Here is a 16,506-nt window from a genome sequence, read left to right as displayed (position 1 = left end):
ATGCAAATCTGACTGAGATTTCTCTACGGATCGCCACAGCAGGGTGGAAGTGGGTTGAAGTTACTGCAACACACTCACACACACACACACACACACACTCACAATTAAAAAGGAGAAAAATCCATACATTGCAAAGAAAACCACAGGAAGCCATATGCTCATTTGAAAAATAGAACATTTTAATAAAGGCTACATCTCTTCATAATTACAATAATTAAAAGTACCGAGCTCTATCGAACGCATCATTTACAGTTTAAGTGGAGCCGAAGGAAGCCATGAAAAATATTAGAAAGGATGATGAAACAAGATACTAATCATAAAAATGGCATAAAAATATCTTTTTTTTTTGAAGGGGGGCGCGGGGGTGGCCCTTGTGAAAACCAAGGGAGTAAGAGGACCCCTTAAAACGGGGTCAAACACGGCAAGAATCCATGTAGGCACAGCTGCTGTACTCGATGTGACATGTACATCGTCATCACTTGCAACACACTAATCAGCTCAGTCACACATACATAATAAGCACATAGGGAGGGGGGGTTATAGAGCTTCTGTTGGGATGTAAACACATTATTATATATATATATATATTTATATTTTAAAAGAAGTAGGGGGGGGCTTGATGGCCTCTTGTGCGAAGGCTATTTGTGCAACGCCGGCGCCACTCAAACAAAAGGCACTAAGACGAGACAGATCAAGGCGAGCTGGGCACAATTAAATAATACAGTTGTCATATATGCTCCACTCTTAGCAGGGGGGGGGGGCAAATAGCACTGCAGTAGTTTATATATTATTTAACATGGAACTTGCATGTCCCACTAAAAATCCCCCCGGAAACGTGTTTCTTTTTTCCCGTAGAGGTACAAGTGAGGATCAAAAGAATGTGGAGTAGTTTTGTTCGTCACCAAGCAGCATGTCCATAGAGTGTGAGTTTGGGGCTCGGGGGGAGTTGGGTGGGTGGCGGGGGTCACCTTCAATAAATAAGCAATAGAGATCCTTACACGACAATACAATGGGATGCAATGTACACCTTCGGGGGGGGGGGCTTTGTGGACGAGTGGTCGTTCACCTTCAGAGTCTACAATCTTTATACAGTCCAACTCTTAAGCCGCTTTGTTCATGTGGAGGACAGGACGTCTCACTCCATCCTCTCCACCTTGCCCAGGATCTTGCCCTCGTAGGTGGGCAGCAAGGAGCAGTCGTCCGACACTTCCTCGAACACGGCGCCGCACTCAAACTCGTCACTGGCTTTCTTGAAATAGTACCTGCGACACAAGAGAGATGGAATTAGTACCAAAGACTCTTCCACCACCTAGTTTCCTATATAGGATGTAACACAGCATGTCAGAGATCTGTCCTAGGCCCCCTTCTCTTGTGGGAAAAACCAGAGTACACTAAGAAATTTCCACTCAAGCCAAAACCCGAACCTAAAAACACGCTGACAGTAGTACCTGCGACACAAAAGAGATGGAATTAGTACCAAAAACTCTTCCACCACCTAGTTTCCTATATAGGATGTAATACAGCATGTCAGAGTTCTGTCCTAGGCCCCCTTCTCTTGTGGGAAAAACCACTGGGTACACTGAGAAATTTCCACTCAAGCCAAAACCCAAAACTAAAAACACGCTGACTACTGCACTGTCCTCTACAAGCGCTCATTCATCTCAACGGGTGTTCCCCAGAGCTCCGTCCTAGAGCCCTTTTCTCTCCAGGTATGCTTTTAGTGTGGGAAGCTGAACCACAACATGCTAACTTAAACTCGGGTCTCCTGAGTCAGATGTGCTAACCACTTATTTCTACTGGTGTTCCCCAGAGCTCTCTTCTTGGTCCCCATTCTTTTTATGCATGTTGTTGAGATGGAGTCCCCGATTAGGCAAAAAGGAGGCATGAGTGCTAACCGCTTTTCCCCCGTGTTGCAGAACTCATACGTAAACACGTAAACTTTTAAAAAAAGTGGTTAATAACATCATGTGAGCATTTAATGATGCAACCCGCCACCATCCTCATTTTTGAGGAAGAGAAAGCAGCAGGGGTGGGTTATTAGTAAAGATGGGGTGGGGGGGTGTCTCACTCATTAACTATGTCATGGAAAAATGCCTTGATTTGCTCCATGTGTATGTTGTTTGTTTTTAATGAGAACAGGCAATTCTTATAAAAAGGATAGTCTTGAGAAAAGGCATTCAGGGGAAAGTCGGGGTGTTTTTTTGCGGGTGGGCGGGGGCTTCAATGTGCACGCGGGTGGCCATTAATGAAAAGCAGCAACATACAGGAAAGGTTCTCATGCCAGTAAAATAAGACAAATGGTCATCAAGATCATCATGGAGCTTCACCCCTATTTGCAAAGGAACGACGACATGAGAAATCATCAAAAGAGCCATCGTGATCCTCGGCCTGAGAGCCGGAATTTCCACTGGAACATGTTTTATGTGGCTAAATCTGCCCCCCCTCCCCAACTTCTCTTCGCACTGACATCTGGCACCAATATTGTCTGGCAGGGCCTAGCATTACTGTTCTTTGTTGAACCGCTGCCATGCTGAAGAAATGACCCAACTCCACACATTCTCTGGCTGCTATTAAAGCAGCCACGCTGCTCTCCTTTTGCCCCCCCCCCTAAAAAAAAAATGTGGACGGCATGACACGGGGACAAGGAGATCGGGAGCCAGGAGAATTCTGCGGAAAGAGTACGCGTTCAGATGCTCATCACAACTGTTGATTCCAAATTCACCTCTCTTGAAATCAACATGTGATCATAAAGCTCGTGACCAACGAAGGCTTGATGGCGTTACCTAATTAATGCCACAGCCTCATATGCTAACGACTAACGCAAAGGGCTGCCTTTCAACAAAATAACCTTCAAATGATTACAACATGTGTAAACATTGTGCATGTACAATGTGAGCACATATGTACACACATCACAGCAGAAAAAGGAGGAGTAGTAGGGGTGCTGTGTGTGTGTGTGTGTGTGTGTGTGTGTGTGGGTGGGTGTGGGGGGCCCTGATAGCATCAGTGAAGCATTTGCATGCTGGCCATTTGTGTGAGTCTTTGTTGGTTCAAATGAAAGCAGCCGGGGCTTCAAAGCCGCGTATTAAGTGTGCCTTAGCATGGAAATCAATACCAGATGGGACCCAAAATCGCTGCAGTTCAAACTCTCCCACTAACCCCCTCAACACCATACGCCCTCCCCTTCTCATTTCGCCTCCTGAAACACACACACATACGCCCAGACCAGACCAGACACGGGCCTCAGTCTGAACCCGACTGATAACACGACATGACCAGCCATTAAACACAATGATAATCTGATATCATTGCTTTCTATGGTCATGGGTGCTGATTCCTTTGCTGAACAATACCATAGATCCATAGCACCATAACATGCGTATTATCATTCATCATTCACTAGTAAATGAGACAAAAATAAGACTATACGACAGCAAATACACCAACATACTGTACGTTACAATAGCCACGTTTACATGGACCCAAATATTCCAATTCCATTCGGGTTATTTGCTCAAACGGAAAGAATGTAACCTTTGTATACACCTCATTCCGAAAGAAAAGTGCCAATCCGAATGAATACATAATCGGATTCACAGGGTTGGAATACTCTTTTCCCCAATCCGATTGAGGTATCTTGTACCCGCTCAATCGGAAAGTTGTCAGAAAGCGTTCTTCTTCTTGTGTTGTTTATTGGCGGTTGGCAAGCAGCTTTCGTGTGCATTACCGCCATCTGTGGAACAGAATCTAAACCCTTCTATACGCCATTCACAAGTCCAGTTTTATTAAAAAAGAAAATACATATCTATATAAAACATGTGATGAGTTTACTTATAAATATTAGCAAGATTGAACTTTATCTTTTCCTGTTCCCGGGTGCGTTCTTTCAGCGAATGCTGAGATATGATGTAACACGCAGCTCGAGACGTTCTTCGATTTAAAAAAATGGAGGCGAGCAATCGGCACTGGACTGCTGTGGAAAGTTTGTTTTTGATCCAAACTAAATTCCAAGACTGGACAAAGGAAAAACTGGCAATACGGAGTTATTCCAACAAGTGAAAGAAAAACTGGAGGAAGTCGGTATCACATGATGTTGGTGTTTACGCTTTACTGCGCATGCCCCATTGACTATTCTGGTTGATTATAGCGGCGCATGTAGACACGCGATTGGAATATTCCTTTCCATCTATACCATTGCTTTCGGAAAGGTCATTTGGAAAGATTCCATTCGGAAAGAGAAAAACTCATGTAAACGTGGCGAATGACACAACTGCCTAATGCTAGGATGTCACGCAGTACACACCTGTAGTTGCCCCTTTTGCGCAGCTGCTCCTTAAAGTGGCCCAGGGTGAGACTGTGGCTCTTCATGGTCCTCCTATAGGGGATCTCCTCCCCGCAGAAGAAGTAGGTGACCACCGTCTCCCCGCTGCAGAGCCCATGGCTTGCGAGACTCTTTCGACACTCTGTTGTGCTGTGTGAGAGAAAGGGCGATATGTGAGGAGGACAGTACAAAAAAAATGACCTAACTGGCTGGAACTGTGACCCAGTGGCGTGGCCCAAAAACGTGCATTAGTGTGTATGTGAAGAAAAAGGAGGGGTGTAGAGTGTTATCAATTCCCCTTCAGCTCGGTCCAAGGCTTTGTAGGCCCACTTCAGAGGAGCTGTCTCTTTGCTAAGCTCTGCTCGGCCAACTGGCAGCTCACTGAAGGACGGCCAGTAAAAAATGAAACATATAAATGAAAAAGCACGTCTCCGTCAGGTGGTGCAGCGACGACTACATACAGATAGATGCACAAAGCTGAGAAGAAGCTTCCCTTGTGAATGAGTGCATGTAAATATGGAGGCTAGCGGAGGTCACGGCTAAAAGGAGGCTAACGTACTCGTCTGATTGGAGGCAGAGGCTGCTGCTGCTGCTGGTGGTTGTAGTGGGGTTAGGATTGGCGTGAGACATGGGGGTGGACCCCGCACTCTGCACAGGCACAAGGTGGCTCTTGTCCCGCTGGAGACTGGACAGTGAATGCCTACATAAAGCAAGAAGCAACTTTATTGAACACGTTCATCATTAACAAAACAGTGATGTAAAGCATGCTGTACTGTACCTTTGCTTGGTGGTTTTAACAGAGACCTCCTCCAGTCGGCGGCAGGCCTCCTCCAGCTGGGCCAGAGTGTTAGGAGGTGGCAGAGGTGGCATGGCGGGGTCTTGGATGAAGGGCTGGGACGGCTGGTGCCCTCGCAGGTGAGCACAGTTGCCGCCTCCACCCCATGTGTGCGTTTGGGTCGAGGAACCGCCAAATGATTTTTTGGTGCTCTGGGTGCTGCTGGGAGAAATAAGCATGAAAAATTAGCGGCACATTCAACCATGTTGGTTCATTGAATCATCTAAGGCTTATCCAAGAGGAGATGGGGGCATCAAGAAAGGGGCCCACTGCAGCAAAGTATAAAGAATTATCATAAATTGTGCTGAAATCAACCCATCTTACCTCGACTTGTGCCTTCCCTGACGTTTGCTTTCAAGGATCCACTGCAAGACATTCTGAGTGGGGTCTGTGGTGTCGCTGGGCAGCTGCAGGGCGTCGCAGTCCTCCACGCACTGCTCCGCTACCCCCTCCTCAGCCCCAGAACGACACACTCGTCTGGACAAAGAGCTGGAACGCCTATGAGAAAGCGAATAAGTTAGTATCAAGAAGAAACCAGAAAATGAGCTTGACCGGTTTTTGGGGGAACTCACCCCATGCTGGTGTCCGCGGAGATGGCACCGCACATTTCTCGACCCAGGCTGCGGCTGCGCTGGTAAGGCTGGCAGGGTGGGCAGTCGCCGCCACTAGAGCACAGAGCACGCACCCTGAGAGCCGCCTCCCTCTCAAACTGCTCCTTGGTCTTGGGTCCAACATGATGGTGGATGTAGTGGTGGTGGATGTGCTTTGTGGTGCTCTGCCTGCTCGCTAGGGTCCCGCCGGGGCCCAGGGTGAGCTTGAAGGACCCCTGTTCGGGACTGGACAGGGAAGCCTTGAGTCCAAAACCTGCTCGGGCAAAGGGTCGGTGTTCTGGTGAGCTGGAGCGGGGCGAGTGCCAGATGACGGTGGGGGACTGGCAGCCGGGCGTCTTTAGGACACGGGAAAGGTGCTCGTCCAGAATAGCCTGGGGGTCTTCCTCGGAGGAGCCGGGAAGGAGAGCGAGCGGATGAGAAGAGATCTGCTGAGCACTTCCTGCCACCTCGGTGTCCTCTCTTTCCTCCTCCTAGACACCAACAGAACATCCTCAGTGGAAGAAGGAGGAACACTGAAAGGGTACGTTACTCCACTGAGAAGCACACAAACCTCCTGGATCTGCTGCAGCCTCACCTCCAGAGAGCTGAGGGTGTCCTGTTCCCTCTTCAGGCTCTCCAGGCGTGAGATGAGCTGGGCTGCAAACTTTGCTGGCTCCACTGGGACCCCCTCCTTGGGAGGACAACGGGTGCGCTGCGAGGAGAAGCAAAATACGTCAGCTGTGGCTCCATCACGGAAGGCCATGCAAAAAGGCGTGGCAGACCTGATTGCGAGGTCACACCGGGCATGGTGCCTCACTCATCCTTAGCGAGCCCCTTTTAAGTTGACTCACTTCAAAGTGTTGCCCATCAAATATCAAAAACGCAGTGGGGGGGAGGATGAGGTGATACTGGTTTGTGTGTGTGTGTTGGGGGAGATAGATGGGAAGCAGTCACTTTACATCTAGGACTAAAAGGCACATATCGACGGGGGGGAGAAGAGAACTCCAGGGAGGAAGGATGGGGGATTAAAAAAAAAAAAAGATGCAAAGATGAGCGCAGGAGGGCAGAGAAAAGGAGAGTGAAGAGAGCAAAAGAGGCACATAAAGGTGCCACAAAAAAGGCTGCAAGATCAGAAAGGTTGAGATAATTTATCCCCCCCTCCTCTGTCACACACTGGGCACCTTTGAGCTACAAAAGTGACAGAGAATATATATATATATATGTGTGTGTGTGTGTTCATATTAAATTATTTGCATTTTTTTGTGCCGAGGCTTTCTTGATTTTTCCTTTTTTTTGTTTTCTCCCGTCCCTTTGTAGTAGAGATGAAGGGGATGAAAGGAAAAAGTGAGAAAAAGAAGCGTTCCGATGGAGCCCGAGGCAGCATGCGGCACCGAGGGAGCGGCAGCCATCGCCAAAAATCAGACGGGAAACAAAAACAAGGCTAAAAAGTGAAAATAAAAGCGACGCGGGACAGCCAGAGAGAGGAGGAGGAGTTGCCAGATCCAATCTGCGGATCTATTCCGCCTCCAAAAAATGCCACATGTCAAAAAACGGGTGACGAAACGGGAGGTTACGTGAAGTTTATTTTTACAAGATACTTGTTTTAACACTTATTGCGACTCCCAGCTCAAGTTAGCTCCTATTAAGAGCCTTAAGCTACCAACTCCCCTTTGACCCACTGAAAGCTCACATGACATGCTCAAACTCTTCCCTTAGATCCCTCACCTCCAGGGGGAGGCTGGGGAGGGGAAAGGGGGGGACTGCAGTGGAGTAAAAGGGGGCCAAGCTCTGTTGGAAGTTGTCACTTTTCCTAGCGCGCGTGCTCCATTCATCCTCGGATCAAAGCGGCGCGTGTGCGTGCACGCATGTGTGTGTGTGTGCGAGCGCGAACGTGTCTGACTATCTTTGTGTTTTTGTTGGGCTCGTTTCAGAGCCCTCGGGATAAAGCTGCAGAAGATCTTCCCTCATCTCTACCTCTCGCTCTGTTCTCCACATTTGCATCATTGGTTGGGGAAGAAGAACCCCGGTGCGTTGTGAGCACTGTGGCGATAAACAGCTTAGAGATCTCCTGCTCTCCCGCAGACTTCAAGGAACCCTAATGGGGGGGTGTAGGTGACACCAACGATAGCGAGAGGGCTTGTGTTTGCATGTGCACACGTGTGTGTGTGTGTGTGTGAGTGGGAGGCAAGGTCTTTTGACGTTTCTCCTCAGATCTTTTCTGGTGCGACTATTCATAGAACCAAGAGGAACAGAGAGTGGTATGGAAGCTAGCTCGCTAGCTATGAGGCTACCTTCTGGGAGGTGATACAGATGTATCAGGGGCACGGACAAACAGACTAAAAAACTGTTTCTTTCCTCGAGCCATCATCTCCCAAAAACAAGATGTAACCATGTAATCAAGGCAACCAATCATCGTCTACAATAGCCACGTATACATGGACCCAAATATTCCGATTCCATACAGATTATTATACACCTCATTCCGAAAGAAAAGTGCCAATCCGAATGAATATACAGTAAAGTCTCGTTAAATCGATATTCTCGGGAGTCGGAAAAAATACCGATATAACCGGACTATCCATATATCCGATCCTGCGCGGAACTGCATTAAAAGTGGGCGGATCTTTGATATGGCATGTAATTTTCTCCTTGAGTTCATGGATTGCGTATCTAGCATGCTTTTGTACTACAATACATTTTGTACTACAGTAAATAAAAATAAACTTACGCTGTTGTGATTACCGGTTACCCCGGAACATAATTCACCCCGGAACTATCGATAGGGAAGGTGTTGCCACCCGGAGGGGTAGGCGCGAGGGACGGGTGTTTTCCGCTGTGTGTGCTGCACTCTGGTGGTGGAAGTGTGAAAAATAAAGTTGACTGGAAGCAGCCGTTCGCCGTGTTCTTTTTTGGTATTGAAATCCTTAAGCAAAGATCGATTTAAGCTGCTTTTGTATCGATATAAGCAGACCAAATTGGCTGGCGGGAGATGAAAAGGGCATCCTAGTAACCGGATTATCATAATAACCGGGTATCGTACTAACGGAGCTAATTATATCATAAAAGACTAGAAATTTGCCGGGAAATGAAAATAGTATCGTAATAAGTAGTAATTCGTTATAACCGATATCGATATAACGAGACTTTACTGTATAATCGGATTCACAGGGGTGGAATATTCCTTTCCACAATCCGGTTGAGGTATTTTGTAAGTCGTCAGACTGCGTTCTTCTTCTTCTGTTGTTTATTGGCGGTTGGCAAGCAGCTTTCGTGTGCATTAGCGCCATCTGTGGAACAGACTCTAAACCCTTCTATACGCCATTCACAAGTCCAGTTTTATTAAAAAAAAGAAAATACATATCTATATAAAACATGTGCCGAGCTTAATTATAAAATATTAGCAAGATTGAACTTTATCTTTTCCTGTTCCCGGGTGCGTTCTTTCAGCGAATGCTGAGATATGACATAAGACACAGCTCGAGATGTTCTTTGATTTAAAAAAAAAAAGGAGGCGAGCAATCGGCACTGGACTGCTGTGGAAAGTTTGTTTTTGATTCAAACTAAATTTCAAGACTGGACGAAGGAAAAACTGGCAATACGGAGTTATTCCAACAAGTGAAAGAAAAAATCGCGGAAGTCGGTATCACGTGATGTTGGTGTTTACGCTTTACTGCGCATGCCCCATTGACTATTCTGGTTGATTATAGCGGCGCATGTAGACACACGATTGGAATATTCCTTTCCATGTATACCATTGCTTTTGGAAAGAGAAATGACAATAAAGGGCATTCTGATTCTGATTCTGAAAAGGACTTGGTGTGTGTGTTAATGTACTTACAGGGAAAGCAGGCAGAGACACTTGGCTGTTCATCCTCACGTTACGTTGCATCTCCCTGTGAAGCTGCTTCTTGGAGCTCAGTTTGTAAGGAGGGATACCATCACTAAAAAAAATGGACCAAGATAATGATTAAGAGATATATTGAGTAACCTGCACACAACAGGAAAAGTTTAATGGCGCTAGCTATGTTATATATGTAAAGTGTGACATCATCACCGTGTCAACAAAAAAACTTGCATGCATCGTTCCAAAGAATGGGAAATACACTAAACTTAAGAAAGCATGGCATCCAGAGTGTGCCGGACTTAGGTGCTAACACCTAAAAGAACATGATGCAACACGACCCTCCTCGTTATGCTTATTATTGAAGACTGTTGCTAACCTAGTTTCCAAGCCATCACAGACACTGATGGGCTGAATGAAAGTCGAAAGTCATCAAACAGGCGTGCTCAAACTTCAAACCCAAGCACTTGACAGAGCGAAACAGTGTCTTTTCTCCACGCTAAGCTGCCGTTTCCTGGTGACCGAGCCTTAACTGAGGAGCACTTTTCTACTTTTGCTTTGAAATGCCACAGTCATGCGCATAAGCATGCCCCCCCTCCCCTGCACCACCACAGCCGCCTCCTCCCTCACCCCCCCCCCCCCCCCCGCCCCAATCTTCATTTGGCAAGCGCTGCCTCTGATCTCCGCACATCAAAAGGCTGGTTTGTAAGATAAGGTAATGTTTGAAGTCTGCGCAGCTGCATTCCCCAGCGTCCAAGCAAATCCATAAATAAGATATAAGCAAAAAAAATTCCCCCTCCGCCGCTCTCGTTCTCTTCCCACCCAACTGCGCCCTCTCCTGCTGTTTCCCCCCCCTCTCCCTGTACTGCTTTCTATTTCTTTATCCGAGCACGGGATTCTGACATTTGCGGGGCCCATTTAAGTGCCATGCGTGGATGTAATGAGGTGAGGCGTGTCACAGCACAGAGCAAAGTACACACAAATACAACATGGGCTTCTCTGTATCTGACGCAAGGAACTCATTGGAGGAGATTCTTGGCTTTTCATCACCTGTTCTGGTCCAAAAGCACCTGATCGGAGCAGTCCAGGACTTGAACGATGACTAATCCGTGACCCCCCTGCGGCGCCTTGTCACTTTACTGACACGTCATTACACCCACTTAATCTCTGCGAGGAACAAGATGCCGGCACGTACGTACTGTGTGTACTTTAAACAATGATCACTGTACATAGAACGCACACGCCAGCCAGTCTCTTTAACGACACTCCTGTTTGGATGCTTGGATGCTATCCAGATGGGTGTATTGCTCGGTGTGTGTGTGTGTGTGTGTGTGTGTGTGTGTGTGTGTGTGTGTGTGTGTGGCATTCTTGAGGTTTTCTGACATCAGGAAAAAACAATGCAGCTTCACACCCAACTTGACGCATCAAGCCTCACTCTAATTTAGTTACATTATCATGCCTGGATTGTGATGACAACTTTTTCTGTACTTTCACCAACAACTAATCATGGCCCAAATGTGCGCATAAAAAAATCCACACACCCCCAATGTATGTACATTCTTCCCTTCTAGTCCTTAAACGCTTCACACACACACAAGGGTCAATTCAAGCCATTATTTTTCAGACAAATGCGCCAAAAATGTGGCTGTTATCAAACCGAGAGTGACTTCAAAAATCTCCCACAACCTCCACCCACTACAGGAACGTCATGTCTGCAAAAAACATGGCCGCCATCGTCAAGCACAGCATCTTTGCTGGGGCACATGGGCGAGACTTTGCAACAATCTGTCGTACATGTTTACTTGCGTCTCTTCCAATTTGTCCATAACCCATACGGAGTGACACAAATGTCATTTTGGAGTCATGTGACTAAATTAGGACACCACCATGGACGGAATTCCCTCTTGAGATTGTAAATTGCACAACGATGAGTGAATTCAAGAAACAATACAAGCAGTTGATGTTTGCTAAATACAAGGATGAAGAGTCTTGAACCAGTCATGATGTGCTATACATATCACTATATTGACACTTACTATGGTACCCATTATGTCATTGGATGCTCATATCACCTTGTACTTTAGTATGCGACAAAAAAATAATAATTATAAAAGCAGGAAGTGAACAAATGTAACAGTTACTGATTGTAAAAGTAGCTTTGCTTCTTCCTACTCCTTTTGGACATGTGGAACTGTGAACTGATTATGTGACGCATTCAATTGTACTCTGATGCATGTTCAAATGAAATTAAACCATTAGCATATAAATTTGGTGACAGACATTCCACTTTTAGACACATTATTTGATAAACTTACACGCTGCTGTCAGTCACAGACAGGGAATCGTCCGTCAACGCATCGCTGGACACTTCGCTGTCATTTGTGCTGCTGACGGGGGCGAAGGAGCCCATGTGACACACATCTCCCTTATATGACCTGAAAGTTAGGGGAGGAAAAAGAAACATTAGGTGACGTGCCGCTGTAGTATTGATGATGTAACAAATGATTACTGTGCAACATGGTCACTTCTAAATTTCATATGTAAGTGCATTGCCCCCGGCCCCCCCTTCCCCCTGTTATGCCCCATTTCTTCCATCTTAAAAGCCGGCAGCTTTCCACTTCCCTCCAGCGCACTCACTCTTTCCTGAGCCTTGATGTCCCGCTGTGCATGCATCCTTGCCACGGTACAGGGGGAGGAGACACTGGGGAGTGGCCAGAGCGGATGGCATGAGTGTGTGTTGGAGTAAAGGGGGTGGGCTAGCATGACTAACACAGTATAGGGCCCCCAGCTCCAGGCTTGACCTTCAGAGGGGGCTTGCAAAGAGTCAGGTATTTAACACAGCTGGCCTTGCATTCTTCCCCTCTCATTTATCCTTTCTACTCCCTCGCTTTATTTCAAGAGGTGCCCCCTCACTTTCGCTCCAAAGGCGTCCCTGACTTCTCAAAAAGGAAGGGGGGGGGGGGGGAATCAGAGGAGAGTTGACGCAAACAAGAAAGACGGAAGAAGAGAGGGCTGAGGGGGTGTCTAAGTGGAGGTGTGTGCTGACTTTTCAAAAGAGTCAGATGAGAAGATGCAAAGAGGGAGAGGGAGAAATGGGTTCCACATGTTTTGAATCGGTATGATGACAGCGAGGGGGGAGGCGAAGTGGAGGGGGGGTGCATCAAATCAAATCAGGACTATTCCAAAAGTACGGCAGTGAGAAGAACCGATTATGTGTTTGCATGTTCTCCTCATACATGGGTGGGTTCTCTGGTTGCCTCCCACGTCTCCAAACAAGCATCACTTCTGAAGGATTGTGATTATGTGCCCAAAAAAGTCAGCTGGGATAGGCTCCAGCTCACCCATGACCCTTATAAAGATAAGCAGCATAGAATATGGATAGATCAAACCTAATCTGCAAACAATAAAAGTACTTTGTAGGTCAGCCAACGTGTGCCACCACTCATTATCTTTTTATGAAGCTATAAACAAGCAAAGGTGCATGACATCATCATCATAATCATAATAATCATCAAAGTACAGAGGCGTAATCTATCAGTGCATCAAATAAAAGAAAAAAGCCTCAAGGTCAGCGCGGCACTAAACTGAGCGTCACCGGGAAGCAGAGCTAGTAGCCCTGCCAGCGCTGTGAACTTTTCCAGTGGAAGATGATCCCCCCCTCCTCAGAAAGCGCCGGAAATCCGGGTGACGAGTGTCAGCAAAAGGGGGTCTTACCAGAGATGGTGACAGGGTGAAAAGTAACACAAGGAAAACAGTAAACGCCCTTACCTGTAGCCCCTCTCCATGACCTCCACCCCCCTCATGGACACGTGCGCCCTCTGTGTCTTCACCAGAAGTCCGGTATGGACTTTGGTTTTGAAGTCAAAACTCCACTCCTCCTCCTCGTTGAGCGTGGGCAGATATCCACACATGACCTGCAGGTCGCCCAAGCCGTTGGGGTTCACGTGATTGGGGTTCTCTCCGCCGCTCCTTACGAACTTGAAGAAAATGTCAGAGGTCAGGAACATCTGGTAGGCGTTCTCCTCCATGTTGCTCTGGATCTCCATCTGCGCCTGATCAAACATGGCAGAGTCGATGTGCTGCTTCTTGATGTTATCCCGGATGAAGGTCTTGGTTGCGGGTTTGAGCTGCTTGGCGACGATGCTGTTGTTTTCGATGTAGCGCTTGTAAATGGCTTTGGCCACTCGCTGTGTTTTGGTATCCTTGAGGTCCATCTGCCGGAAGCCATTGCAGGCGAACCAAAAGTCCAAAGTGTCGGCGCACTTCTCTCCCTCCAGGAATGTCCTAAAAAGAAGAGCACCGTCCTGGTCGCCGAGCAGAGAATGCAGAGATTTGGTCCATCGGGAGAGCGGCGAGTCCGGGGAGGCGCTCCCCTCGGGCTCCCCGAGACCATCCTCGTTCCTCCTGGCCGAGGAGCCCGGAGGGCTGATGAGCGCGACAGATTTGGGGGGCTCCGGTTTCATTATGGCGCGTTTGGAGGGGTAGCAGGGCGCCTCGCCCTCCTCCCCGGGCACCGGGGGTCGGGGAGCATCCTCACGGAAACTACTAGAGATGTGGTCCACGAGCAGCCAGCTCATGGCTCTTGAAGGCAGCGGAGAGGAGGAGAGAGACCCTAGTGTTGTTCCGCCTTCTTAGCTTCTCCTGTAATCTCCTCACTCTCTTATGTCAGCAGGGAGCTTCTTCTCCAGCAGCCCGTCTTCTCTCTAGAACACAAAGTATTGATCTAATCAAAACCCGATCCGCCTCAGCCTCAAAGGGAATCTTTTTCAAGCCCCATGCTGACATTTACAGGGGGTGGGGGGGGGTGGGGGGTGGATGGGGGGAAAGAAGGGAAAATCTGCAGTTGCATTACATAAACTTTGAATCTTCAGGCACAAAAGCACCTGAAGTGGACACTTTGCCATGACTCCAATACATGACTACTTGCTTGCTGGATCTGACTTACTGACTGACTGACTCTTTAGGGAAGCACTTTTTCAGCCTCCAGTTGTGGGACAAACCGAGGATGGAGGAATGAAGAAAAAAAAACGTGACCAAGGAAAAAGTTACAGGCTACTACTTAACACCTGGAGCTTCATTTTACTATCTACAGCCAAGTATTCCCAAACAATGCTAATATGAAACAGTGCTATAATAAGGTGTCTAATGTAAAACAGCCATAGGTATTATTTAGTTAAAGTTGTATTTGTTTACTGGTGGTGAAATAGTCCGATCAACAACTTCGAAATAAAAAAAAAAACGACTTAAAATATGTAATCCCACCGACAAGAAAGGGTTTTAAATGTAACATGAATGCTTCTTTAAAAGTTAGATTGGTGTAAAAGTCTTAAAATAAGCGACCCCCCCTTTTGCCTACTAGCTTGGAACTTCAAAGGCAAGTCAACGCTTCATCAAAGAGAAGAAGAAAAAAGGAGGGGGAATAGCTTACCATCGACCCCCAAGAGTTCACTCCTTAAATTTGTTGGAAAAAGTGAAAATAAAACAAAAGTAGGAATTATCCACAAAGCGTTATAATCCAGAGTGGCAGCCCTTTCCTTTGCCACGTTCGGTCCGTCCACGCTTTGGCGGCGAGGAAAAATGTACTGACGAGAGAAAGAAGGAGAGAAAGGGGGAAAAACAGTGCTTTCCTCCCCTCCTCCTAGTCTCCACCTCCCTCCTAGTCCTGCTGGCGGTGCTTTCAGGCGGCCATGGAGCGACTGTGGCTCTCCTCAAGGCGACTCCAGCTCAGACTGAGCCGCCAGTGCTGCGGGGAGGCGCACTTCAAAGTAAAAGAGCCGACTGCCGGGTCCTGGAAGCTACATAAAAACACCAACGACAGCCGTGGTTTTTTTAAATGACAAAACCCGAACAAAATGTGTTGGATTTAGCGTATTTATCTCTCGCACATGTGTGGACACGCGTGTTTCGATTTCCTGACTCACTATCTTCTATTTTTGTCATGACTATTGAGTGTGCGTGGTCAGGACCTTATCAAAGGCGAGCAATCTTGCGCCAACTCCCTGAGGCTTTGGCGCGTCACAAGTAACTGATCCGCCGCCCCAATAGCATTATCGCTACAATCCCTCTGTTGCTACATCAACTTAAAAAGACACTTTTTTTCTGGCTCTTTCTATTTCGACCTGCATAGTTGTAGAGATTAACCCGTTGGAGCCTCGGGGATGCACTAAGTGAGCACCAACAATGCTCTAATATGATTTTTTGGCTGCACGAAAGTCTGCTTGTTACGGTAATCAATTTTCCTAGTAATTTGTTTTGCTCGGTTAAAAAAGTTTATATACTATATTACAAAATGAAGCATCTGCAGACTTGCAGGAGAAAACATCACTCTACAGTGCCCACCAGTGGCCACATGCACATGTGCTCTGCAAGGGTATCTTCAAATCTATGCATAAATTGTACAATTATGAATAAAACAGGCTATCCATACATATAACAGCCAGATATTACATAAAAACGACACTCATCTTCAACCACAAACTGGAGCCTCATCCACTTACTATTTATGATAATCAAAGTGGTATTTAAAGGATTAAAATTCTTCAAATGATTGAATGTTTGGTAGTATGTTTGAGCAAGTCTAAAATTGAAAAAAATGTTTTCCAGAAATATTTCAATATTGAACAAAGCAAAATTTGTTCTCAATCAGAAATCACTCCACACTCTTTATTCTATGTCTTATTTATTGTGTGGAAATATGGGGTAATAACTATAAAATCAATCTTCACTCGCTAAATGTACTGCAAAAAAGGTCAGTAAGGATAATTCATAATGCCGCCTACAGAGAACATACTAACTCCTTATTTCTAAAATCACAAATACTTAAACTTGCTGAAATAGTTCATCTTCAAACAGCTAAAATAACGCATAAGGCTAAAAATAACCAATTAGCTAAAAATGTCATCCAATACTTCTCTACAAG

The 16,506-nt window shown here is 46.5% G+C and overlaps 1 protein-coding gene across 3 annotated transcripts; it reads right to left on the bottom strand.

Moving 5' to 3' along the window:
• Positions 1–157: 157 nt before the first annotated feature.
• axin2 (axin 2 (conductin, axil)) lies at positions 158–15,586 on the bottom strand. Of its 3 annotated transcripts, none has more exons than XM_058048972.2 (11): positions 15,016–15,586; positions 13,356–14,290; positions 11,903–12,022; positions 9,585–9,687; positions 6,342–6,458; positions 5,729–6,237; positions 5,481–5,654; positions 5,100–5,318; positions 4,881–5,021; positions 4,304–4,471; positions 158–1,262 (listed from the first exon to the last, which is right to left on the bottom strand). In XM_058048972.2, exons 2-11 carry the CDS (start codon positions 14,162–14,164, stop codon positions 1,136–1,138), a joined length of 2,487 nt encoding a protein of 828 aa, XP_057904955.2. In that variant the 5' UTR covers positions 14,165–14,290; positions 15,016–15,586; the 3' UTR covers positions 158–1,135. The 3 variants fall into 3 exon arrangements, with proteins under 3 accessions (XP_057904955.2, XP_057904953.2, XP_057904954.2); XM_058048970.2 differs by having other exon boundaries at positions 6,318–6,458; positions 15,016–15,583; XM_058048971.2 differs by having other exon boundaries at positions 5,100–5,315; positions 6,318–6,458; positions 15,016–15,582.
• Positions 15,587–16,506: the final 920 nt, after the last annotated feature.

Source organism: Doryrhamphus excisus, linkage group LG16 (genome assembly GCF_037039965.1).
Source record: "Doryrhamphus excisus strain RoL-2023G ecotype Guam linkage group LG16, RoL_Dexc_Guam_v1.1, whole genome shotgun sequence".
Classification (NCBI taxonomy): Eukaryota; Metazoa; Chordata; class Actinopteri; order Syngnathiformes; family Syngnathidae; genus Doryrhamphus; species Doryrhamphus excisus.
Note: the sequence above shows the minus strand (reverse complement) of the source record. Positions and strands in the feature narration are given on the sequence as shown.